Source organism: Ochotona curzoniae, unplaced genomic scaffold (genome assembly GCF_017591425.1).
Source record: "Ochotona curzoniae isolate NIBS_2020 unplaced genomic scaffold, NIBS_Ocur_1.0 contig_21, whole genome shotgun sequence".
Lineage (NCBI taxonomy): Eukaryota > Metazoa > Chordata > Mammalia > Lagomorpha > Ochotonidae > Ochotona > Ochotona curzoniae.
The window spans coordinates 6,954,108-6,978,748 of NW_024465322.1; the positions used below are offsets into that span (position 1 = coordinate 6,954,108).

The 24,641-nt window shown below is 45.5% G+C and overlaps 1 protein-coding gene across 4 annotated transcripts in view; it reads left to right on the top strand.

Annotated features, from left to right (window-relative positions):
* The window catches only part of PSD3 (pleckstrin and Sec7 domain containing 3), a 268,216-nt gene that overhangs the window by 31,133 nt on the left and 212,442 nt on the right, over positions 1–24,641 (top strand). For 3 of the 4 annotated variants that reach the window (XM_040971307.1, XM_040971308.1, XM_040971310.1), the window contains exon 2: positions 18,321–18,429. In XM_040971307.1, the coding sequence (XP_040827241.1) occupies positions 18,321–18,429 (109 nt within the window). Of the gene's footprint in view, positions 1–8,189; positions 8,261–18,320; positions 18,430–24,641 lie in introns of those variants that run through there. The other variant, XM_040971309.1, reaches the window with a different exon arrangement.

Consider the following 24,641-nt stretch of genomic DNA (forward strand, 5'->3'; position numbering starts at 1 on the left):
TGTATCCATATATGAAAGAAACTGGTCAATCCTAGGACAGTAATTCTGATTTTGATTGTGGAATGGAATGGGTCGGGGGAGTCTCATCAATTAAAGGATTTTCTTGGGCAAGCTCACAGGTGACCTTTTGAAAAAGTTCCTTTTCTTGGGAAGCCCAATATCCCCTGTGTGTCCTAGGAAGTTGAGAAGCTGGCTGGTCTGTGAAATCTGTTAACAGAGGGCTACACAGTAGGAGGTCATATGCGTACCACAGTGCTGGAGTTTAAAGGACAGGAGGAGGAGTCATATGATGAAGGTTTTCTATATAGGGCCTGGGTCTGGTATGATGGCCCAGTGGCTAAATCCTTGCCATGTACGCCCAGGGATCCCATATGGGTACTGTTTCATGCCTCGGCTGCTCCACTTCTGATCTGGTTCCCTGCTAACAGCCTGAGAAAGCAGTGGAGGATAACCCAAAGCCTTGGGAATGTCCTGCCCAAACAATAGAATTAGGGAGATAGGACACGGCATTTGTGAGTGAGGATGATGGATCCTGTTGAGCAAATGAGAGGATGTGTCCTGAGCAGCTGGGAAGTTTGGCCTTGATTCCCATGATAGGAAGGGAGTAAAGGTCCTACATGTTCTCATGAAGCCAGGAAAAAGGAGGTCAGCTTACCTACTGTGTTAAGACTAACCATAGAGTCCACCTTAGGGATGGCTCTCAAACTCAAGTCTTGTTTATCCTTGGCAGTCAGTGGATGTTCTTGGTAACCAGAAAGAAGTCACTCCTACCAACCTGTGTACTCATTTGTCTGTCTCTTATTGACTGGCTTTCCAGCTGGAATAAGAAAGAGAACACCATGCTTGAGAGAAGACGGGTGCCTGTGGATCGACTCCTGGCTGAAGAGCCTCAGTAGGATAAACCAGGTCTGTCCAGACAGTGGAGGACTAAATGAACAGAGAGGTGGTTTTTGATGTTGCTCAGCTGAATGTGGATGTAGCATTTCCCTGTCCATAAGCATGAGATGCCTTCTTACAGAATAGCTGAAGTGGCGTAGTGTCCTGGGAGATCTTTGAGCTCCTGTGCAGACAAGCCAAGGAGAGGGTTTTATGCAAAGATGTGTTCCCCCTGCCTGAGCAGCTTGGCTCGTCCTGGGCAAATAGAGTGTAATACTTTTTCCTTTTAGGGTTTTTAGTTCTGTTCTCTGTGTGTGTGTGTGTGTATGTGTGTGTGTGTGTGTCTCTGTGTGTGTGTGTTTCAGGGTTTCTCCAACATTTCTCCTGAATGGCCCTAATGGCAAATACAGCTCACATTCCTTCCAGCTCCTCCCCACCCTCCCTGTGGGCAGCTCCCGAAGCAGGCTGCCCAAGGGTATCATTTCCTTCATGACTCATTATGAAAATTTCATGTCAGTTTTGCATTTGTTTGAAACATATGTTTTTGTATAAAATCCAGACTTGAATTGAACATCCCTTCAGACTGAGCCCCAAGATCTACAGACTTTGTGCTCCCCTTTGGCATGCCGCTGTGGACCTGGGAATCTCAGCATAGCCCTGCTGGAGAAGCGCGGTGGCAAGCAGCGTAGGGTGTGAGCCATTAGAGGGAAAATCGCTGTCTCTCCGTCTTTCCCTCTCTCCTTATAAATCTGCTTTTTCAAATAGAAGTAAATACATCTTAAAAAAAAAAAGGAGTACAACTTGTCTTAGTTGAAGGCACTACCTTTGAGATAGCCCCTTGTGGGGCTGGCCAGGAAGGCCCACATCTCAGCTTAGAATGCCTGGCTGTGGTCTTGGCTACACAGACCTGTGATTCAGGGTCCTGCTATCATGCCTGGGAGGCATGTTCAGTCTCCTAGGTTCCTGTCACCTACATGGGAGACTAGGCTGAAGTTCCTGGTTCCTGGCTTCAGCCAGTGAACCAGTGGATGATAGATTTCTTCCTTTCTCTTTCTCTGTCACTCTGCTTTTCAAGTAAATAAATAAAAAATTTAAAAGCCTAATTCTGTATTGAGTTATTTACTGAAAGTCAAAGTAATTGCCTGACCCCAGAGTGCCAGCTTCCCTCCTGAGAGGAGTTGTACAGCACATTTCTTCTTTGCCTTAAAAAAGCAGGTTAAAATACTTGCTGCCTACTTCTCTTGTCACTTACTGTAAGAATTATTGAGAGTGTGCTAGTCATGTGGAAGAAATGGACATGGAAAGCCCTGAATGTTGTATGGTGTTTAACTCAGGCCTGTCTTTTGCTCTGGTATTAAGCTTACATTTATTTTGTTCACTTGTTGTTCTAAACAATAAAATGAAGTGCTGTATTAAGCTTGAGGCCCATCGAGTGGGACTGGTAATATCCATATGTCAGAATGAAGAGTGGGCCTGCTGGGTGGGCCTGCTGGGTGGGCCTGCGGGGTGGGCCTGCGGGGTGGGCCTGCGGGGTGGGCCTGCGGGGTGGGCCTGCGGGGTGGGCCTGCGGGGTGGGCCTGCGGGGTGGGCCTGCTGGGTGGGCCTGCGGGGTGGGCCTGCGGGGTGGGCCTGCGGGGTGGGCCTGCGGGGTGGGCCTGCGGGGTGGGCCTGCGGGGTGGGCCTGCTGGGTGGGCCTGCGGGGTGGGCCTGCTGGGTGGGCCTGCGGGGTGGGCCTGCTGGGTGGGCCTGCGGGGTGGGCCTGCTGGCTTCTCCTGGTTTAACTCACCATCCACCCCTGGAATCCTGAAAGCCCAACAGCATGCATCCTGCATTGGACCCATTTTTTTTTTCTGGAGACTACTTACAGTGCTTTGTAGCCTCAGTGCTATTTCTCGGAAATCAGCATCTTCAATAACTCTAGGCTATAATTTTTTTTAGAATGTATTTTGAGCCCTGTGCCCCACTTGAGTGGTAAATTTTCATCTTGGCAACCTGACTTTATGTACATTTTCAGCAGAGGATATGCGGCTGGCTGCCAGTCCTCCAGAGGGAGAACAGAACCTTGCTGGCACAGCCAGGGGTTCTTTTATGAATGGTGTGTGTGGGGGGGCGATTGCTGGTCCCTGTTGAGTACAACTAGCTCTCGATGGGCAGCTGTCCCCTCATCTCAGTCGGGGACACTTCCTTTGGGCTTGGGCATGCTGTACGGGTACATATTTTGGTAGTTGAAGCCTGACTTGCATAGCTGCTTTTAAAAATCAGAAGGCAGAGTGTTCAGAAAGACTGTCTCTGGATGGCCAATGAACGAAGCTAGTGTACAGGAACACAGCAAAGTTTAAAATAATGTTGATATTCAGGATGGCAGAGCCTGGGGGAAATAGGAAGGGAGGAAATATAATTCCACACTCTTAAAATTTCACCCAAATATAATGCTTAATTGTTAATGTGTTCTAAACATGAGTTAGGCACATTTAAAAATAGCTTTGAACATGAATGAATCTTTTTATGAGTACAAGCTCAATGAAGAATAAGTTAGTCATGCAAACTGTGTCTCAGTAATGTTTTAAACATTTTATAGTTTTCGAAAACATTCCAGGACTAGTGCTTTAAAAGCATTTCAGGGATGTAGAAATGAAAAAACCTGGGGCCCAGCGCAGTAACCCAGTGGCTCAAATCCTCACCTTGTGCGGGATCTCATACAAGCACTGGTTCTACTTCCAGCAGCCCCATTTCCCATCCAAGTCCCTGCTTGTGGCATGGGAAAACATGAAGACAGCCCAAAGCCTTGGGACCCTGCACCCACCTGGGAGACCCGGAAGAAGCTCTTGGCTCCTGGTTTCAGATCATCTCAGCCCCGGTCATTGCGGTTACTTGGGGAGTGGATCATTGGATGGGAGATCTTCCTCTCTATCTCTCCTCATCTCTGTGTATCTGCCTTTCCAATAAAAATAAATAAATCAGTAAAAAAAAAAACTCTTCTAAAAGCAACATAATTAATGGTAGTTCCTCATATATCTAGTCCACAGTGAAATCTGTGTCACCTTATTTATGTTAGGATCTCTAGGCGCTTTAGAGTACGCAGAAAGGATGGCTCTGCTCGGAAAACGCAAGTTGCTGCCTCTGAATGAGTGACGAATAGTTGTACACACGGAGTCTTTTGTGCCTTGTGGAAAAGTAGCCAGTTTAGGCCACTGAGGATGCGCCAGCAGCGTTAGGGATCCCGGAAGCCTTGCCGTAAAGGAGTCAAGACTGGCTCATGAGTGGGCAGGAAGTCACCGCTGTTAATTCTGTGGATTGTTCCAGAGTCTCAGAACTAAATCCACTGCTCCAGGTTGTAAGTGCTGAAGTGCTAGTTTTCCGCTGTTTTAGTAGTATTAGAATTAGAGCACCATGTTTCTTAACACATTTTAATTGAGCTGCTTTCCCTGTGAGTCCAGGCTGTCCCAGGGTGCTGTCTTCCTGCCAAGGTACCGGTCTCTCCTGCGCACCAGAAGGTGGCCGTCCTCTTGAAGACAGATTACCTGAAACCAACAGCAGCCTTCACAGAGAGGCGGTGTTCTGGGGGACAAAGGTGTCCCCAGCTGGATTTCGCCCAAGTTCTCAGACACACATGTGTGTGTGCGTGCATGCGTGTATACTGTATGTGGGTGTAGACAGTACAAGAATGGGAGCAGGATTTATTCACAGAGATTCAGGAGATAGTATAGACAGAAGTGTAGGAAATTCACCAGAAAGAATCCTGCCACCCCTGCTCAGCTGCCACCTTTATTGGGAGGTGATGCATGAATGGAATATATAGATGGGGGGAAGTTTGGCTAGGGTCCAGCCCGTGTGATGCTGTCTGGGATATTTCCTTACATTTAAAAAAAAAAAAAGATTTTTAAACCCATCTAGGCATATTCTCCAGCAGCTGGAGGTGTGTTAACTTCAGAGCGGGATGCTGGGAAGTGAGACCAGCACCACCAGCTTGGGTAGTCAGCTGAGGTAACTTCCCCTCTCACGCCAAGATATTTCTTTTCACCTGTATGAAAGAAAGCATACAGGAGAGACATTTGCAGCAGTTTTGCATTCCTCACCCACGCAAAAACATTACCTGCCCCTTTCTGTAGGTCACATCGCTTCTGTGTGTCTATATTGGCATCTTGAGAAAGCTCACGGAGCCTGTGCATGATGGAGAAAGGTGCATGGCCTTCCGAGGATTCCAGGCATTTGATGGCAAGGTTTTGAGAGTCCTGCTGACATGTCTGCATTTTCAATGTGCCATTTCTGCTCAACGAAAGCCAGGGTCATAGATGTGCTGTGGTTTCAGCAGCAAAGCAGGCAGTCACTGCTGCTTGGTACTGAGGAGAGCGAGTGCTACTGACTGAGATCTGGGGATGGCTTCCTTAGTGTGTCTGATTCTGTGGTGTTTGATTCTGGATGGATACATACCTTTATGGTAACTGTAACTCTCCTTGGAGGAATATCTGTATCTGTGTAGTGCATATATGCGTGTGTGTCTTGATTTGTCTGTTTTGTCTTTAGATTTGCTAGATTGTAACCTTCTGTATGCTCTCTACTGATGTCCCTGCTGTGATAGTGACTGTAAGCTCCTAGGTATTGAGTTGGCTAATTAAAAAAGGATAATATTGTTTCATCTGTTGTTTCATTAACAATGCTCATTCTCAGGGAGCTTCTCCTAAAGATGCAGCTAAAAACGTTGCTGATTTTATCTGTTTTTCATGGACATTGCAATTTTATCTTTTCTAGGTTTTAAGAGTATATTTATTTCACAATAATTGTTTTTGTTTTGTTTTGGGAAAAAGACAGATATAAACCCTCATTAGCTTGATGACTCCCCAAATGGACCAGACTGATTCAATAGCAGCTAGGAGCTCAGGCTGGGTCTCCCACACAGGTGGCAGGAACCCAGCTGTCTGAGCTATCACCCACCTTCATCCTGCTAGGGTCTACTTCCAAAAGATACTCAGATTGGGAGCCGGAGCTAAGAATTCAGGTCCTGTGTTGTGACATGGAGGCATCTTAGTCAGTATCTTAACTGCTACATTGACTATACTTTCTCAGATGTTTTATACTTCTCAGCCACAGCCCTAAGTCTCATTTTCAGCTCATCTCCATTATTCCTTCAATTAGATTTAGCATTCTAATAGCGATCTCATTGGAATCTGTCGATTATATGTATCACTGTCTTCTCTCCCCTTTTTGGGACGGTCCCTTTATATGAGCAGTGTCACTAAGCAGCAGCTGCGTGGCAGCTTGCAGTCCCCAGCAGCCGGCGGTGTACGATGCGTTTCCCCATTTTCATGATTGGTTTTTCTCCAGTTCTTTGTTGGACAGATTCCCATAATTTTATGGTTCCTGCTGGAATTTACTCCTCTGAGATTCAGAGAACTCTCTTCCGAGTCATATCTACATCAGCTTGTTCTTTTGTTTCCTTGTGGCTTGTAGTCTAATCAGATATGTTACTGATTATTAATGAAAACACATATTTGATATCTTCTTAATTAGGACTCCTGCTTACCTGCAGAAGACCATAATCCACATGTATAACTATTCAAAATCAGTAGATGATTGTTGTTTTTTTTTTTCCTCAGGGCATGCATCCAAGTAATTAGACCTGGGAGAGGGGGTGGGTGTTGCTGCTCAGCAGGTTAAGGCAGTCCGTGGAGCATCTGTGTCCTGTGTGAGTGATAGTTAAGATCCCAGGCGCTCTGCTTCTTCTGATCCTGCTCCCTGGGATTTGCAGCCAGGGAGGCAGCAATTGTTGGCTGTTTGGACCCCTTGTAACCACATGGGAGACCCAGACGGACTTCTGGCTTTGACCTGGCCCAGCCTTGGTCACTATGGGCCTTTGGAGATGTTTGTCTCTTCTCTTCAAGTAGGTGAAAACCGATAAGCACTAGAAAGCAATGAATTCAGAGAGACAAAGAGGGAGAGAGACACACACAGAGAGAAGGAGGCAGCGTGTGGACTTACTTGTTTGATTTCAATAAACTGTTAGTATGGGAGACATTGCAGATGTTGAAACTGACACAGACAGTAAGTTCTGTTGACATTCCAGGCAATGGGTAATGTGATAAATGTTGCCTAGGGTGGAGTGGTTTTAGGGCCAGAGGCGAGACTTGTACTGTGCCCTGGAGCCTGGCTGCCTCTTTCAGGTGGGAGATCACAGTGGGATGAGGAGAGACCTTGAGATGAGTGATTTGGGAGGAAGAAACTGAGATACCACCTCACCACTTGCTGGACCTCTGTGTTTGGAGTCAGCCAAAGAGTTGGCAAATAACTAAAGTTCTCAAAATTGTCCATATGCAGGTGCCCAAAGGGTTGAAGGGTTTGGCAGCATAAGGTGTACCATATTTAACCACATGATCTTTGAAACACGCACACTTTGGCTGCTCTGTAGCTCTGCTGCGGAGGCCCAGGATGTGTTTGCTGGGTCATTAGTTTCAGAGAATGAAGCTGCTACTCTAATGATACTGTGTACTGCCTCAGGTTCTTAATTAATTTGCTCCAGTTCAGCAGGTGTTTTGTTCTCAGTTCTCTAAGGCACATGTAGGCATCTGTCATCGGATTCAGATCAGTAGTTTTTGTTCATGAACTGATGTAAGCTGTCAACCTGACTTAGCCAGGTTTTATTATTACATGAATTGACACACTATAGAGGCCAGTCTTTCAGACCTGAACTCCCAAATTCTGCTTATTTATAACTTAATTATTTGTAAGCTAGTCAGTTTCTAGATTTTTCACAAGCTCAAACAAGCATTCTCTCTTTCTGCTCTTCTTCCGTGTTTTTCTTCTTTTTAAAAGATGATTTATATATTTAGTTAAAAGAGTTACATAGAGAGAGAGAGACCTTCCATCTGTTGGTTCACTCCCAAATGGCTGCAGCAAAGCCAGGTGTCAGAAGCTTCACCCACATCTGCCATCTGCGTTCAGGGGCCCAAGGATTTGGGCTTTCTCTGCTTCTCCAGGCACATTAGCAGGGAATTGGATTGAAAGTGGAGCAGTCGGTACTTGAACTGGTACTCCTATGGAATACTGCTACGACTGGAGGCATGGCCTTTACCCACTATACCGCAGCCCCTCAAGCTGGGATCCTTAAGATTAAGCATAGATAGTACCTAATAAAAACACTAAGAATTGTCAGAACTAAGCCTATGAACTATAGCGTATCACGTTATCCTCAAGTTATATTATAAAGGCAGAACAAGCCTCTGATGCTCAGAACTCAGGAGAGCTGAAGCCCTAGAGTGAGTGAGTGAGTGTGTGAAATTTATTCTCCAGCATTCTGTATTACAGAACAAAGGCCATTTGCGTTCGCTCGTTGTTCATTCATTGTAGGAAGTCCACTGGTTGCGAGGATGACCTGCCTTTAGTAGCAAGGGTAAGTTTTCCGCAGGCTTGTACCCTTTGTATTTCTCAGGCACAAAATCAGCTGTGCAGCTTGTGGCAGTATTCTTGCTGACTGCCTTCCTTGAAAGCCATTGATAAAAGTGCAAACTCCCCACGTGAGCCACAAATCCCAACCTGTCGGTCTGGTTTCCCTGGTACCTTTTTTTTTTTTTTGTTTAAGATTTGTGCTGTGAGGACTGCCGCCTTCAGAGCAGTGTCTGAGTTTTGCCATCAGCTAGCTGGCTGGAGAGCTCTGTTGGCTCAGCTGTTGATGTCCCCTCTTTCCTGTGTCTTTATACATGTTCCCCACAGACGTACTGAGCCCAGCTCATGCACATCTCTGCCTGGTGGCATCTGTTCACTGTCAGGCAGCGCGCACTTGTAGCGTCTGCTCAGGACTTAGATCCGGCAGGCAGAACCAAATGCTTGCCCGTCGGCGCTTTGATTCCTTCTGAGTTACCGAATCACAATCGTCTGATGTTTCTCCAGAGGGACACGTCCTGGGAGACAGTTTTGCTTTAGTGAAATGTAGATAGCATGTACAGACTTTCCTGACTAGTATGATGATTATTCCTCAGATTTCATGGGCTGTTTTGGATTGCTCATGTCATGGATTTTATGAATGCCAGGATATTTATATTTCGCCCTCCTCTCTATAATTGCAGTTTGAGCAAATGAGTCAGACCAAGTGGAAAAGAATACTTATTTTGTCACTTACATATCTTCTTCTAAGAGAAGGAAATTGTAAATGTGTTTTTACTTTAGCCAAGGAGAATCATTAGTATGTCTAACTTGTAAGGCCCAGGCCAGGCTGGTACAAGTTGAACAGCACAGGTACCACCTGGTGGAACTTTGCAAAGAAAAGGAACTGCAGAGCTGGCCAGCCAAGGGGAGAAAACTGTCTTCCCGGTTCCCAACTGGACTCCACATTTAGCACCTTTCTGATTGTCAGTGTGCCAGTAGACATTCCTTAAAACTTTAGGGAGACGCGGAGGAAGCTCCTGACTCCTCGCTTTGCATCGGCTCAGTTCTGGCCATTGCAGTCACTTGGGGAGTGAATGAGCAGACAGAAGATCTTCCTCTCTGTGTATCTGACTTTCCAATAAAAATAAATAAATCTGTAAAAGCACATTTAGGTAAATCAGGCTGATGACGTGGTTTTCGTTGATGTTAACTTCTTCATGGGATTTCTACCAAGGCTCCAAACCTCTTTAGATGCTGCTGAGTTTGTAAGGCTTCCTGGCACAGGCTGCGAGCTGGTGTCCTCTTTCTGCCTTGCCTGGTGCTTGCTTTCGTTTCAATGGCTCTCAGTACCTCACCTTCCTTTTTCTCTTCTTGGTGGGTGAATAACCAGAGGAGCAATTATGAAAATGCTGTCTATTCAGAGTCTGGTGGCTTTCCTCGTGGAGATCCTGATCGTACTGGGCTGAGGTTGCCTGTGGCTCGTCGCCCTCTCCTCATATGACCCGCCTTGGACCCTGAGCTGCTCCCCTTGTGTGGAGAACCCGTCTCCTGGTGAAGAACCTGAAGCCTGTAGCAAGTGAGAAGAGGCCGTTCCGAGGCCACGCCATGTGATTATTTTTTATTTGGAAAATGTGAATTGTGAACGTGTCTGCTTCATTTATGGATTTTAAACATTGTCAGAAGCACGCTTCTGTTCAGAGCCCAAGGAAGACAGGGACGGGCAGCAAAAGAGGAGGCACAAGGAGAACTGGCCTGTTGGGTCTGTCTGCGCTGAAGACGGCTCTTGCTTATCATGCTACCTCTAGGCAAACGATGGGAAAGGCGGAGGAGGAGATACTGTGGACTAATAATGTGTAGTTGTTAATTTTCTTTTAATCTCTCCCTTTGAAGCTCTCCAATTCCTCGGTTCCTTGGAGTATGAATGAAGGAGCTATATGAGTTAGGAAAACCTGACCGCTGTTCGTCTAACAAAGATTTCTAACCCCCCGGCTTCCTACTCCACATTCGCATTCACCAAATAAAGCAGCCATCTGAATTTGTGAAAGTCCTAATGTGCTATGAACTCACAGCCCTGCTTGGAGTAAGGCACAGTTCCTAGGAGGGGTCTTGCACTCTCCCTGTTTGGTCAGAGGACAACTATAATGGGTCCACGATGAAGGTTATGCAAAGAAGACTTGTTTAGAGTTTGAGCAGTGCCCCCAATTCCATATGCTTGCAAAGGGAGCCAGGTGGTGACTGTGGCAGTCCCCAGTAGGCAGCTGGCCCCAAGAGCAGCAGTCATGCCCCATTTGCCCCTATCCCGGGGGAGGGTGCTTTCGAGAAATGGGCGAAGTGTGTAGGCAGCAGCTGGTGGGAAAATGAAAATGGACCCGCTGGGTGCTTTAAAAAGGACCGGATCTTTACTCTGTTAGACCTATCTTCAGACCATAGAAGGTCTCCCCAAGAGGCCACTGAACTTATCTGGACAATAAGACGCTGAACTTTATGCTAGGCAAGTGTTTGCAAGCAATGAATCTCAACTGAACTTGAACTATGGTTATGCAACAAGGTGGAGGAATCCACCCTGGGGGGAGGGGTATGGGAGGGGTGGGGGGAATCCCCAGTGCCTATAAAACTGTACTACATAATACAATGTAAGCAACAATAAAAAAAAAAAAGCTATGCTATTTAATAAAAGAAAAAAAAAAGGGCCGTGAATCTAGCTCTCGTCTCCTGTGATCACACAGTCAGACACACAAGCGGGCAGAGGGCGGGATGAGCACTGGGCAAGGAACTGAGTCTTGCTCTCTGCTCTGTGGCCTTGCAGAAGATTTCCTGTTTTACCCGTTGGCTTCCATGCTGCTGTAACCCTCGTGGATTAAAGGTTTGCCTTCGCGGTTACATCATTTGTCTACTGGCTGTTTTTGGCTTTTCCCTGTTCTTGAGACAGTTTCTGTCCTAGTTTTCCTGGCTGGTATTATTGGCTGTGGGGATATCTGTCCAATTAGCCTGTCAAGAAAATAGGGGCTGGTTCTAAGGGGAATATGTAGCCACCCCCTCCTGCCAAGCACGTTTTTTTCCCCCCACTTGTTGATGTGCAAGCATATGTCGGGTATTTTTAAGATTTATTTATTTATTTTTATTATTATTTTTTATTGGAAAGGCGGATATATAGAGAGGAGACACAGAGAGGAAGATCTTCCATCTGATGATTCACTCCCCAAGTGAGCACAACGGGTCGATGCTATGCCGATCCGAAGCCAGGAGCCTCTTCCGGGTCTCCCGCGCAGGTGCAGGGTCCCAAAGCTTTGGGCCGTCTTCGACTGCTTTCCCAGGCCACAAGTGGGGAGCTGGATGGGAAGAGGGGCCGCTGGGATTAGAACCGGTGCCCATATGGGATCCCGTGCGTGCAAGGCGAGGACCTTAACCACTGCACCACTGCGCCTGGCCCTCGGGTATTTTTTAAAGGAAAAATCATGCATGTTGCCAGATACATGAAGAATGGATGGCTTGTTTTTCAGTAATAGAAATTTCTTAATTTTAGTGGAGAGTCTTCATTACAGTGGAGAATCAAAGTCTATTTGGATGAACCGCACTGACAAGGAACGGTATACTTAAAATATCGAGTTCCGTAAAGTTAGAGTTCCATACAGTTATTTCATTATATTTCATGATAATACAGTTATTTCATTGATTGTTTATTTTTATTTGAAAGCAACAGTAGGACATTCATGGAGACTATGAGCGTGAACTCATGGCTCTCTACTTAAATCGGTAGATGCAGAAATACGTGCAGGTAGAAGGTGTGCCTTGGTGTGTGTATTTCCTCTGTATTCCTGCAGTCCTTGCCTCTGGGGAGTCTAGAGCCTGTTTCCTTGGCGTTTGAGTCTCTAGAACTGCACCCCTCATCTCCTGGGCCCTCACTCCGACTTCCAAGCTTTTTTGTTCCTTTGTCACAAGACTTCCTTCACACTCGAGTCTCCCTTGCTTTCCTCTTGAAAGGACATGTTGTAGTTAGTGTTGATCTGGGCGAATCGGGTGGTCCTCCGTCGTTAGGAATTTATTTTAGACTTTTGTGTGTCTTCATTGTCTGTGCCATTCAGGAAATGCTCAACAAAGCCCAGGGATCAGGGTGTAGACCTCTTGCAGAGGCCTTTATTCAGCCTCTGCAGCGTCTTCGTGTGTGTGTTTGTGTGTGTTTTCTCTGTCTCTCTATCTGAAATTTCCTAGTTCAGGCCCCTGAACTAACCTACGAGAAGTTTATCCCCCACCCCTTGTAGCAATGACTAACACATTGTTCAGGTACAGAGGTAAATAATGTTCTTCATTGGAAGGAACTAGGTATATTTTTGTTGTTGATAATGAAATAGCTTATTTTAGGGTAGATGGAAAATGCAAGAGAAATTTGGAATATCCTATTGCACTAGAAAGTAAAAAAGTGCTTGGAGAATTACGCGAGAAATATCAGAAAACGGCACAGAAGCCAGCTGGAAGAGGCTGCTGCCGCCCCAAAGTGGGCAATGGCGGCATTGAAAGAAATACTGGAAGTATTGGATTATAATCCATTTAAAAAGTAGTAAGTTCTTTTCATACTGATACCAATAAATCTGTATGATGAAAATGTGATAGGAACAGGATATATACATGGTTTCCGGTTATGTTTCTACAGCATAGGAAGTGCAGAGAGAGAGAGAGAAAGAAAAGCTTTTCTAAGTGGATAGTGGAAAGCCTGGCACATCAGAGCAGATAAAGTTTATGTATGCTCAGTAGCAGGACGGATTGAAAGAATGTGTCACTGGACAGAATGCCAAGGGGAGACTGTATCACTGCCATGACATTTCTGACAGAGGTGCACTGAATCATGAAGAAATGGGGGGTGCCCAAGGCGAAGAAGGTGCCACACAATCAGTGCTGGGCATTTTTCCGAAACTGCCCCAACCACGAGAGATAAGGAATGGAATGGAATGTGGTGCTGTGTTTTGAATGCCGGTGGGAAGCTCCGATCTTCCTGGACGGAGGGTCTGGTTGAGTGTTTATTAGTGGACTCCTTGCTTCATTCTTTGTGTCTTTTCCTCCTGGGCTGAGGAAAGTCACATTCCTTGGAGAAAGCACTTAGGGTCTGCCGGCAGGCCTTGTGTAAGGCGCAGGTGTTCTATTGGCTGGCAGGAGAATTCGAAGCATCCTAACATCCAGCATACAGATCCCAGTTTCCACTCTGATATACTCAGCTTCCAATTGTCTCCTGTCCCCCCAAGCTGGAGATGCCCTTTGAAAAATCTCTCCTAACACAACTCTGTCCTTTTCTCTCGCTGGGGATGGTCACCACCCAGTGAAGTGGAAATGGGGCTCTGGGGATCTCACTCCTAGGTACGATTCCTGGGGAGCAATCCCCTTCCTCCACTTCAGGAGTTTAAAAGATGCCCCCCTTTCCTTGGCCTTGGAGGATTCGTCGTGTGCGTGGAATTTTCTCTTGGTCTTCCTTAGGTTTTCCTGGCATCTGCTAAGTCAGCTATCTCTTGGTCTTTTACTTCACAGATGTCCTCTTAATGCTGGTTTATGCTTTTAATAGAAAATCTCCTTCCTGTGCTTTTTAATGGTTTTGGAGAAGAGCAAATGTAGATGTGTAGTTTTTGTATTGTGCCTCCTTTACCCAGAAGCTTGACACAGGATCTGAATATGTAAAACAGAAAGTCACGGTTGGAAAGCGGGGATGGGGCTGCAGGAGAGACAGTACATTCTGCTGAGCTTTCCTGGGTTGGTCTTACCAGCCGCCCCTTCTCAGAATCATGTCGGTATGGGCCAGAATGCATTGATCCACCATCTGTTCCAAAATCGACTTTCCTGCCTGTGTGGGTTGATCCAGGGGCATATCCTCCCATCCAAGAAAAGGGAAGAGGCAGGACTTACGTATATGTCACCCTAGACAATTTCCCTTTTATCATAGATTAGTTTGTTAGCCGCTGTTGTGAAGTACTACACAGAATTGGGTAGTAGGAACAACAGAAATTGATTTTCTCAGTTACGGAGACTAGAAATCTGAGCCCAATTGGTCAAAGAACTGTTTCTCTCTCTCTCGTTGACTTACAGACGTCACTCTCTTCCTGTGTCTTCACATCTTGGTGTTTGTCTCTGTCATAATGTCTTCTTCTAGGAGCTAGCATTGTGGAGTGGTGCATACAGCTGCCACCTGCAACACTGGCGTTACATGTGGGCACCAGCTCCCGTTCCAGCTGCTCCATTTCCACCCTACCTCTCTAGTAATGGATAAACCCACAGACGATGGCGCAAGCGCTTGAGCTGCTGTTACCCACAGGAGTGACCCGGAAGAAACTCCTCGTTCGTTCTTGGTTTTGGCCTAGTCCAGTGCTGTCTGTTGCAGCTCTCTGGGGAGAGAACCAGTGGATGAAATATCTCTTTCTCTGTGTCTCTTCCTCTCTCTCTGTAACTCTGACTTTCAAATAAATAAATACATAAATATTTTAAAAATGATATCTTCTTTTTTTAAATGATATCTTCTTATGAGGACAGCAGTCATATTGGGTTAAGGCCCAGTTACTTCTTTAAACACTCCTCAAGGAGCAACTTCAGGTGCAGGGTTTCTCTTTGACTTGTTCCGGTCCTGCTGTCTCTTGCTGTTTGTCTGACTCAAGATAACTCATAGAAACCAGAATGTCTCTTTGCCAGAGTAGGTCCCAGAAGCTAGACCTCACTACCTTCTTTTCTCCAATGCAAGCATAAAGTTCCAAAACAGTGCTTCAATCTTCCTTCATAAAAATATTGTCTGATCTAACCTTGTCTGATGTTGGATCCTAAGACCCCCAAATCCTGGCCCATTATGGCAGTCTAGTGGCTAAATCCTCACATTGCAACTGCTGGGATCCCATATGAGCACCAGTTCATGTCCTGGCTCCTCCAGTTCTCATCCGGCTCCCTGCTTGTGGCCTGGGAAAGCGGTGGAGGACGGCCCAAAGCCTTGGGACCCTGCACGCATGTGGGAGACCCGGAAGAGACTCCTGGTTTCGGATTGGCTCAGTTCTGGCTGTTGCAGCCACTTGGGGAGTAAACTAGCAGATGGAAGATCTTCCTCTCTGTCTCTCCTTCTCTTTGTATATCTGGCTTTCCAATAATAAATAAATAAGTCTTTAAAAAAAAAATCACTAATCCATAGGAAGGGAGGTCAAGGAGAGTATGGAAGGGTCTCGCTTGATTTTCCCTCAATCTGACGTGTTAGATTAGTTCTTGTCCTGTGACATTTCCCTATATCTCTTCATGCCTCATTGAACCTAAATGTAGAAATGAGTGGTTCACCATGTGCCTTTGAGTCTTTGTTCCTGAACGCTCCTTTGTCATGTAAAGCTGATCAAACAAATCTGTACTGATTTTCCCCTGCTAGCCTGGTTTTTAGCAAAGGGGTGCTGGCCGTTCCCTTTACTGATCGGGGAGGTGAGCGTTGTATCTTCCGTCCTATTCCCAGCTATAGTTACCTTGGAGGAACTGGGGTTCAGGACTTGCCCCAAAGAAGTTTTGAGGGTGTGCAGTTCAGCCCTTGACGCCTAACCATTGCCCTTCGCAACATTTGAGCCTTTGCCCATACTTGAGTTGCTGTGTGTAGTGCCCTGTTTCTTTGTTGTTGGTTTCTGTGATGGGAATAGATAGAATCATGCAGAATCAAGTGTCAATTTTGAATGACTTTGTGTTATGCTACTTTTAATCTTGAATTTAGCTTTTATTTATTTATTTTTTTCTGACCCAATGCTCTGTAATGCTTCCCCTGGGGGCTCCCAGATCCTTTGAACATCATAGTGAAACGGAAACAGCCAGCAAGCTATTCTCCTAACTGATCCTTTTCTCAGCCTTCTTTTTCTAAATCAACTGAAAATTAATTTTTACTTCTGTTTGTCCTCTTGTGTTTTTTTTGGGGGGGGTAGTTAGAGAATTAAGGTTAAAACCAAGAAGTTTTAGATGCACACACACACACACACACACACACACACACACACACACACGGCAGACGAAGAAACAGAGAGGGACACGGGCAGGGAATTCCCTCCTGCTGCTTCATTCCTCCACGTTCACAGTGCCTGGAACCCGGCCAGGGCCAGACCTAAGCTAGGAACTCGGGATTCAATTCAATTCTTTCATGTAGGTGGCAGGGATGCAGACATTGGAGCCATCTTTTAGGAGTGTAAATGAGGCACCAGCACCATGATCCAATAGGTTTTTACCTTTGGTGCTGGCATTCCATGTGGGTTCCAGTTCAGGTCCAAGCTGTTCCACTTCCAATCCAGCTCGTTGGTAATGCACCTGGGAAAGCAATAGAGGATGGCCCAAAGTCTTAGGATTCCGCATCCATGTAAGGAGACCCAAAAAGAGATCCTGGCTCCTGGCTTCGGATCAGCTCAACTATGGCTGTGACAGCCATTTGAAGAGTGAACCAGCAGATCTCTCTCTCTCTCTCTCTGCCTCCTTTCTGTAACTCTCTTTCGAATAGAATAAGTCTTAAAGGAAAGTGTAAGAGTAATTTTCTGAAGCGTGAAAGAATTACTATGTTGTTTATAATCCTTCAGTGGCTGTCTGTGAAGGTGAGGTTAAGTCCTTTGTTGGAGCGCTTGCTGCAGCTGCACACCTTGGTTAGGCTCTTCCGTTTTGGCTGAGTAGTGCTCCTCCTCTGCCCTTGGCCGCCTCTGCTGTGGTCACACGGGCCTCCCTTTCTCAGTGCTGGGGGTACACTGGCCTTTCCATTCTTCACGCCATCTGTATGCTCCTCGCTCTGCTTTGTTGGGCATCCTCTCCCCAGCCCCCCGTTTATCCTTCTCAGTTCTACACATATTAGATCCTTATGGAGCCTTCCCTAACCACTCTCCCTAAATTAGGGCATCTGTCGTGGGAATCCTTGTCTGAGTTCCTTTTATACCAGCCTCAATCTCCCCAAATACGGAAAAGAATTGATATTTCCTCTCTGTTGGGGAAAGGGATAATTAAGCTGTGATGAATTGAACACATGGCACCAAGACGCGTGCGTGCTTTTTTCAGAATCATACACTGTTTGTATAGCGACCCTTAGATAAAGTGCTTGTAAGAGCTGTTCTAGGAAATTACCATCGCCAGATTTTGCATGCCAGGTCTTTGATGGAGGTATTATTGAAGGGCAAAAGGAAGGCTGCCCTTATACCTGTCTTTAGCAGGGTGATAGGATGGGGCCTTTTCACTATTGTCAGTTATTTGTGCTCCGAAGGAGGGAACAGAAGTCATAACATTTTCCTCTTTAAAGTAATTGCTTGGTTGCTGGAGTAGTTATCCTACTGCTTTTCCCCAAGGTAATTGGTCAGTCGCTACTCAGACATGATGCAAGAAGATGTGTCATAATCCGAGGAGAGAAAACCAGTGTAGCCCCACATCCTGCTTCCTGTTTGAGTAAAACAGGAGGAAGAATGTGTGACTGGTCTCGGTTAAATATCTTTGTGTTTTAAATTTCTTCCTTGTTGCTTATCCTTAATCCATCCCAGGCTATAGAAAGGAGACACTCTTGTTTTTTGGTATTTTTCTTTCGCTGGCGGGGAGGTGGTTCCGAGCCATGTTCCTGTCACTTTCGTAACTTTCCTTTCAAAGAAGAACTTTCAGGAATCACAAAGGACACTGGGACGGATGCTAACTTTGGGACAAGCAGTATCAATAGAACACTGGGCAGTTCCAGTGCCTGCCCTGTTTGGCTGAGCGGTGTTCCTGTGTCTATAAAGGAGACTTACTGTGGAGGAAGACTGCTTATGTGTTGGGGTTCTCTGATGCAATCCACACAGAGGAGTATTCTTGTAACGGACGATAGGTAGTGATGCGTTTAAAAGTAACATTCATTAATTTAAAAATATCTAACATAATCCTGCCCCTCCTCAAGCCAGGTTCATGTGTATCTCTTTTTTTCCTGTAATTGTAACCACACAGTGGTAATTTTGAATTCTCAGTTTTGAGTTAGACTTTTTGTATTTCGTCCAAGTGGGTTGTAGAGCATCCAGCCAGGTACATATGTCTTAACTGCTTACGCATTCCCTTGTGGAAGAGTTTGTTCTAGAATGTGTTTTCACTAATGCTTTTGTTTTGTTCTCATTTTGCAGGCAGAGACATTTGTTTGGGTTAACAATGCATCAGCACATTCCCAGAGTGTTGCCAAGGCCAAATATGAATTTTTATTTGGCCGACCCGAAGAGAAAACTCCAGATACCAGTAAGTGGTTTTCAATACCTCTCCCGCCCAGTCTGTTTTGGGTGAAAGATGGGAAGTGCTACTTATTTCTGGGTCTTTTCTTCTTTCTTACCTCTGTGAAACTCCTTTTGCTCTTGTTATTCATCAGATTAACCTTCCCAAGATGTAAAATTCAGGAATTGTTGGACGTAATGCAACTTTTTTTTTTTGGTGAGTGAAGTGATGTGTCTCTGGTTTGAAGAATTCTCAGCTTCTGGTATTTGAAAACTCCAAGAATGGATTATTCCTTGTACGGCTGCCTCATCTGCTAGGTCTGCACAAGCCTATTCCTTTGTTTTTAGTGCCTGCTTTTAGAATACACCTCTGCCATGATCTGTAGATGCTGAAGCACGATTCTGGAGATGATCGTGGCTTTTGTTTAAAAAATGGATTGTTCTAATTCATCTGTTCAGTTCTGGTGTAAATTCAGAGTAAAAAGAACCATTACTAGTACTAGTAGTAGTGACAGTATTGACTAGGTTTCTTGATTACTTATGCTGTGCCGGATACTACGCTGAATTCTTTGCCCGTACCATCTCATTTAATCCCCCACCACAATGCTTCAAACTGGTAATACTGTCACCAACTTCCTAATGAGAAATCTGAGATTGTGTTCTGGTTGCAGAATTTTTACCTCTGGCTGCCTCACTTGGAAATATTTTCCGCCTGTTTAGGGCATTGTATTTCGAAGGCATTTTCCTCAAAGGAGGTACAGAACAAAAATCGAAGCAGCTTTGTAGCATGTCAGTGTTTCCACCTGTTCCTGTGGAATGCTGCTATTAGCAAGTCTTGGGAGTTACACAGGAAGGAGCAGTTGTGTATGGTTAAGATCCTGCGTGCAGGGCCAGGCCTCCTGGGTGTGAACCACAAGCTTGGAGTTTATTAGCTAGGTGACTGTGCGAGTCACCCCACTTTAGCTTTCTTTCCTATGAAATGAGATTATAGCGACACAGCTCCTGGGGTTGTTTTGAGAAACAAATGAGCTATGTTGAAGGACATCAGAATTGTTGCCAGGGAACTCTTTGCTGTTATCGCTGTCATGGTCGTCACTGTCATCTTCCTACCCCTGACCTTTGAGGCTCACATTCACAAGCTGGCCTGCCTTCCCTCAACTCTCAGATTGCCTGACACTCTGTTGCAGGGGGACAAGGTGTCTGACCCAGCAGAGCTGATGCTGGATCACAAAGCCAAATGAAGCATGTCAGAAGGGCGATTGTATATATAGCTATTTAATAATTTACTGACAAAATATGTATCAGATACTTCAGTAATTAGGGAATCTTTATTCAAGTTAATTTTTTTCTACTTTATTAATTGTTTGGCTTGAAAGTCAGAGTTACAGCGAGAGAGAGAGAGGTCTTCCATCCTTTGATCACTTTCCAAATGGCCCTAACAGCCAGAGCTGGGTCTGTTTGAAGGTAGGAGCCATGAACTTCTTCCAGGTCTCCCATGTGGGTGCAAGGGCCCAAGAACTTGAACTTTCTATTTATTCACTTTCATTTTATTTGCTAGGGAGGGAGATAAGGAGCGAGGGAGAGGGAAAGGCCCCTGGGTGGGATGGGGAGGAGAAGGAGAGGTGGGAATAGAGAGAGAAAAGGATGATCGGTTTGCATGTTCACTGCCCAAGTGCCCACAACAGCCGGGCTGGGCCAGACTGGAGTCATTCGGAGTCTACCCTGTGGGTGGCAGGGGCCCAGGCACCCGAGCCATTGCCTGCTGTTTCCTGCAGTTGACATTATCTGGAAGCTGGATGAGAAGGTAGAGCAACTGGGATTTGAACCAGGCATTCAGATGTGGGCTATGGATGCCCCCAAGGGGGGATCTGGCTGCTGTGCCACGTGCCTGCCCCTCTGTTCTGAGGCTTGGAGACTGTCAGTCATCGCCCGTCACTGCCATGGAGTGGCTTCCTTTCCCTCAGTTAACTGAAGGCCCGGGCCTAGAGGCAGCAGGAGCACCCAGGTCTCAGCCTAATCGTCATGTATTAGCTTCATTATCTCTTCATCTGTAAAATAGGCATCGTGGGAGCAACTTCAGAGTTACGCTGTGGAGCTCAACTGAGATCGGAAGTAGCTAACCCGGTGCTGGGCACATGCGACCCAGCTCGTGTGTAGCTGTTGAGGAAGCCAGCTTATGCAACCACACTGGCAGAATTGTCGTGTTTGAGTTGGAAGAAGTATTAGAAATGATCTTTGCCTTTATGAATGAGGAGACTGAGACTCAAGGGAGAGGATTACTTGACCAAACTCTTGGCAGGCGTCAGCTTATCATTTCCTTTTCTCGGTGCTGAACCATGCGTTTGATGTTTTGTGCTGCCTGCTCCAGGCTCAGACTCTCATGTTAGAAAGACTGGAGAGTCATCTGATGCTACTCGCTTTCAGATTCTTCCTGTGACAGGTGTCTTGTTAGAACAGCATCCGGAGTCAGCGTCAAGGGGTACTGAGGGAGTGAGGCCAGCAAGAATCCTGTTCACTAGCGGAAGGAGGAAAAAAGTAGTCAAATGCTTTAAGGTTAAACAGAGACTGTGTATGGAGAACTTTGGTACTTGGAAGCCTCTTGCTAAAATTTCCAGATAATAAAAATACTAAAACATGAAAAGTCTCATCTTTTCTTTTCTTTTCTTTTTTTTTTTTTTTGAGGAACTCGTGGCTGAGCCTTGCCATATGAGCAGGTTTTGTCATAGTAGTGATTTTTGGCCATTAATATAAATATATACAGTGCTCATGAGACTTAGTCATAAATGAATTTCAAAGAACATGATTTTAGAAAGCATTTATTTCAGCTTTTAGGTCATTACCATTTTATTTTTAAAGGGTAGAGTGAATAATATACGTAAACACGTGGCTCCCTAAACTAAAATGTGATTCTTTTCAGCGAAATCCACTAGATCAGAGTTTCTTGAAAGTTTGACTATTGCGATTTTGTGATTTTGACAAAATATTGTTTCTACAAAATATAGGAAGCTTTACATCTAAACAGCTAGAAGGCGAACAGCCTATTAAAAAAATGTGCAAACAGTTTAAACAGAACTTCATCAAAGGAGCTAGGATCGTACTTCAAAACGTTTGTGGAATCCAGACGCTAGTTTTTCATAATAATATATGTTTTCCATGAATTTTTTGATGCTTCATTGTATACATGAATATAATTTTTTTTAACATCAAGATAAATTTTAATTTTCCATAGACCTTTTGAAGTACCAGGACCGGCACAATGGCTCAGTGGCTAAGTCTTTGCCTTGTTTGTGCCAGGATCCCATATGAGTGCTGATTTGTGTCCCATCTGCTTCACTTCCCATCCAGCTCCCTGCTTGTGGCCTGGGAAAGTAGTGGACGATGGACAGCCGTGAAACTGCTCACCCGGTGTTCTATTCAACACCACTCGAGAGGCCTCTCCTTTTGCGTGGCGATCTCCCTGTCGGTGGTCTGCACACCAGCCACATTGGGCGCCAGGTTGTCCCGTCCACTGTGTCCTGTGGGCTGGACCCAGAGCCTGTGTTTGTAGAGGCCAGCGTCCGTGCAGGTCAGCCAGGTGCCAGCACTGGCCTGGGGTCTGAATGTTTGGCAGCTGGCTTCATGCCTAGGGCTGCTAGGGTGGCCTCGAGGGTGTCTTGGAGAACTGGCTTGCAGCCTGGGACCACACGGGTTTGCCTGGCTCTGGGTCTTGTCTGAAGGCTTAGGTCAGCTGGACCTATATAATGGATGAGAAGTGCACCATCTTTACGACGTAATTTAAATCTAATTACAGATGTCTAATAGAAGATTTCAAGATTTCCTTCAAAGAATATATCTATATGTGTTTATGTTTACACATTTATGTATATTTTTCCCCTGAAAGCTTAGAAAAAAATTCCAACAGTGTGCTATGTATGGTTAGACAACACTCCCACCTAGTGGCCGGAGCTTGTAACACGGTTTGTTATCAGTTCTTAGCGTGTTAGGTGCTGATTTTTTGACCAGCACATTTTTTCAGATTTGAATTGAAGACCAGTAAATATTCATTTGCTCTTTCTGCTTAATTAATCTGGAGGTTTATAAAAAATTCCAGGTGTGTGTAAATAGGTTTATTATATCAGTCTCATGATGTTATGAAATAAAGACTTGGAGTTGTTATGACACAAACACTTAATTGTTAAAAAATTTATTTTTCTTGAAAGACAGATCAGAGCTACAGAGAGAAGGAGAGGCAGAGAAAAAGGTTTCTGTCTACAGGGTTACTCCCCAAATGGCCGCAAGCGCTGGAGCTGAGCCACAAGCCAGGAGCCAGGAGCTGCTTCTGGGTCTCCCATGCAGGTGCAGGGTCCCAAGGCTTTGGGCCGTCCTCCACTGCTTTCCCAGGCCACAAGCAGGGAACTGAATAGGCAGTGGGGCCACTGGGTTTAGAACTGGTGCCCATGTGGGATCCCGGTGCATTCAAGGCAAGAGCCTTAGCCACTAGCCCACCGGGCTGGGCACTGTAAATTTTAGTGATGGCTGGAACTCCTTGTATGCTGAGTGAAAAGATATAGAAGTTAAATCCTATGTAGCAATATATTTAATATATTTGATATCTCTTTTAGAAATGTTTAATGAAAGTAAATTCTGCAACTGTGTACCATTAATATTAATTAGTTTCATCTATTGTATTCAAACATAAGTTCTTGTGTTGGTATTTATTTTAGGAACTCATTATTTTTGTCACTGAATTTTAAGCAGATTTCACAGCTCATGCTTATTTTTCGAAGCACACATTGTTTTAGAATATAATATTACTGATGAGTAAGCTCTTGCAATAAGAGAACGTTGCTTCGAGCAAGCAGCGGATTGACTGGAAATCTTAATGTCTTTGGTGGTACTTTCTTGTCTCTACCTTATGGTCACATGAAAATTAAAAAATACTGCCACAGCTTTTTAGTGCACTGAAATCTCTTGGAATGCATGAATTCCCAGGAAAATTAGATGATCAGAGCTATGTGTTTTAAAACCAAGAGGCTTGGAGAGGTCATTGTGGTTGAGAGCTGAAGGAGGGTGGTTTGGTAAGTGGGACTTGCTCTGGGGTCACAGTTAGAGGGGCTCAGGGTGACGGGGTCCCTGGGGCAAACAGTGAGCCAGTGCAAAGGCAGGGCCACGTGGCAGCCGATGCCCCGGCTGCTTCCTGCTGCGTCTGGTCCTGGCTCGAAGCTACTTCATTGCCCTGTGTCTGTTGTATTAATTTTTTTTTAATGTGACTTGAAGTCATTTTCATTTCTTTCAACATTGTTAGTTTTAAATAATATGCGTTCATTGAATTTAACAAGAAAAAAAAAGCACAAAACACAGGACCATCAAGATAGTCATGGGGCAATGAGGTAGAGAGTTAGCTTTGCGCTAACCAAGCTTCAGTTGTTAAAGGTTGGTGGGCACAGCCCTTGTGAATCTCACTGCTTTTGTCTCTGCAGACAGCATTTTGGTGGAACATGGCCTTGTCTTAATTTATTATTATAAGTAGCTGTTCTTGCTGCAGGGGCAGAGTTACATATTGGTGTAGAGACCCCGTGACCCACAGAGCTTAAACTGTTTCTCATCTGTACAGAAAGGATTTGCCGAGCCCTAAGTGTCAGCACTACGGCCTTAGCACCTTTGCATTGGAGATCTATTTTAAATTTCTCTTGTTTTGTTTTGTTTCAGGGCGCGAGGCCTTTTGGGGGGCAAGCAGGAGCAGTGCTGTCCTAGGGGTGTTTCGGGAAGATGAATCAGAATGGCTGCACGTGATTGGGAGCTGTGGGTTGGCGGTGAGAGGAGTCTGATGTGGAGCAGTGCATCCCAGAGATGATGTGGGCACAGGGATTTATAAATGCATAGATGAAGTCTGAAGAGAGTAATGACAGGGTCGGCGAGTGTAGACACGGGAGACGCACGGCTCCCAAGGAGGGCGGCAAAGTGACAGGAGATGTTGACAATACCTCTGAACAGGAATTCTCCACAGGCGTCCGTGTTTCAGGGTTGACAGCCGCTACGGTTTTGACATGTCGAGTGTGTGACAGGGAACAGTTGCCACTCAGGATCATCGATGCTGTGCTTTTCTTTCTCCTTGGGGCGGGGGAAGCAGGGTGCCGCGATTGCTGAGGCCAGCTCCGTGACCCCAGGAGGATGAGGTTCAGGGCTTCCTCAGGGCAGGGTTTCGTTCTGGTGTGAGCTGGTTTGGGTGTGTAATGGCTCAGTCCCGGCCATAGATTGCGG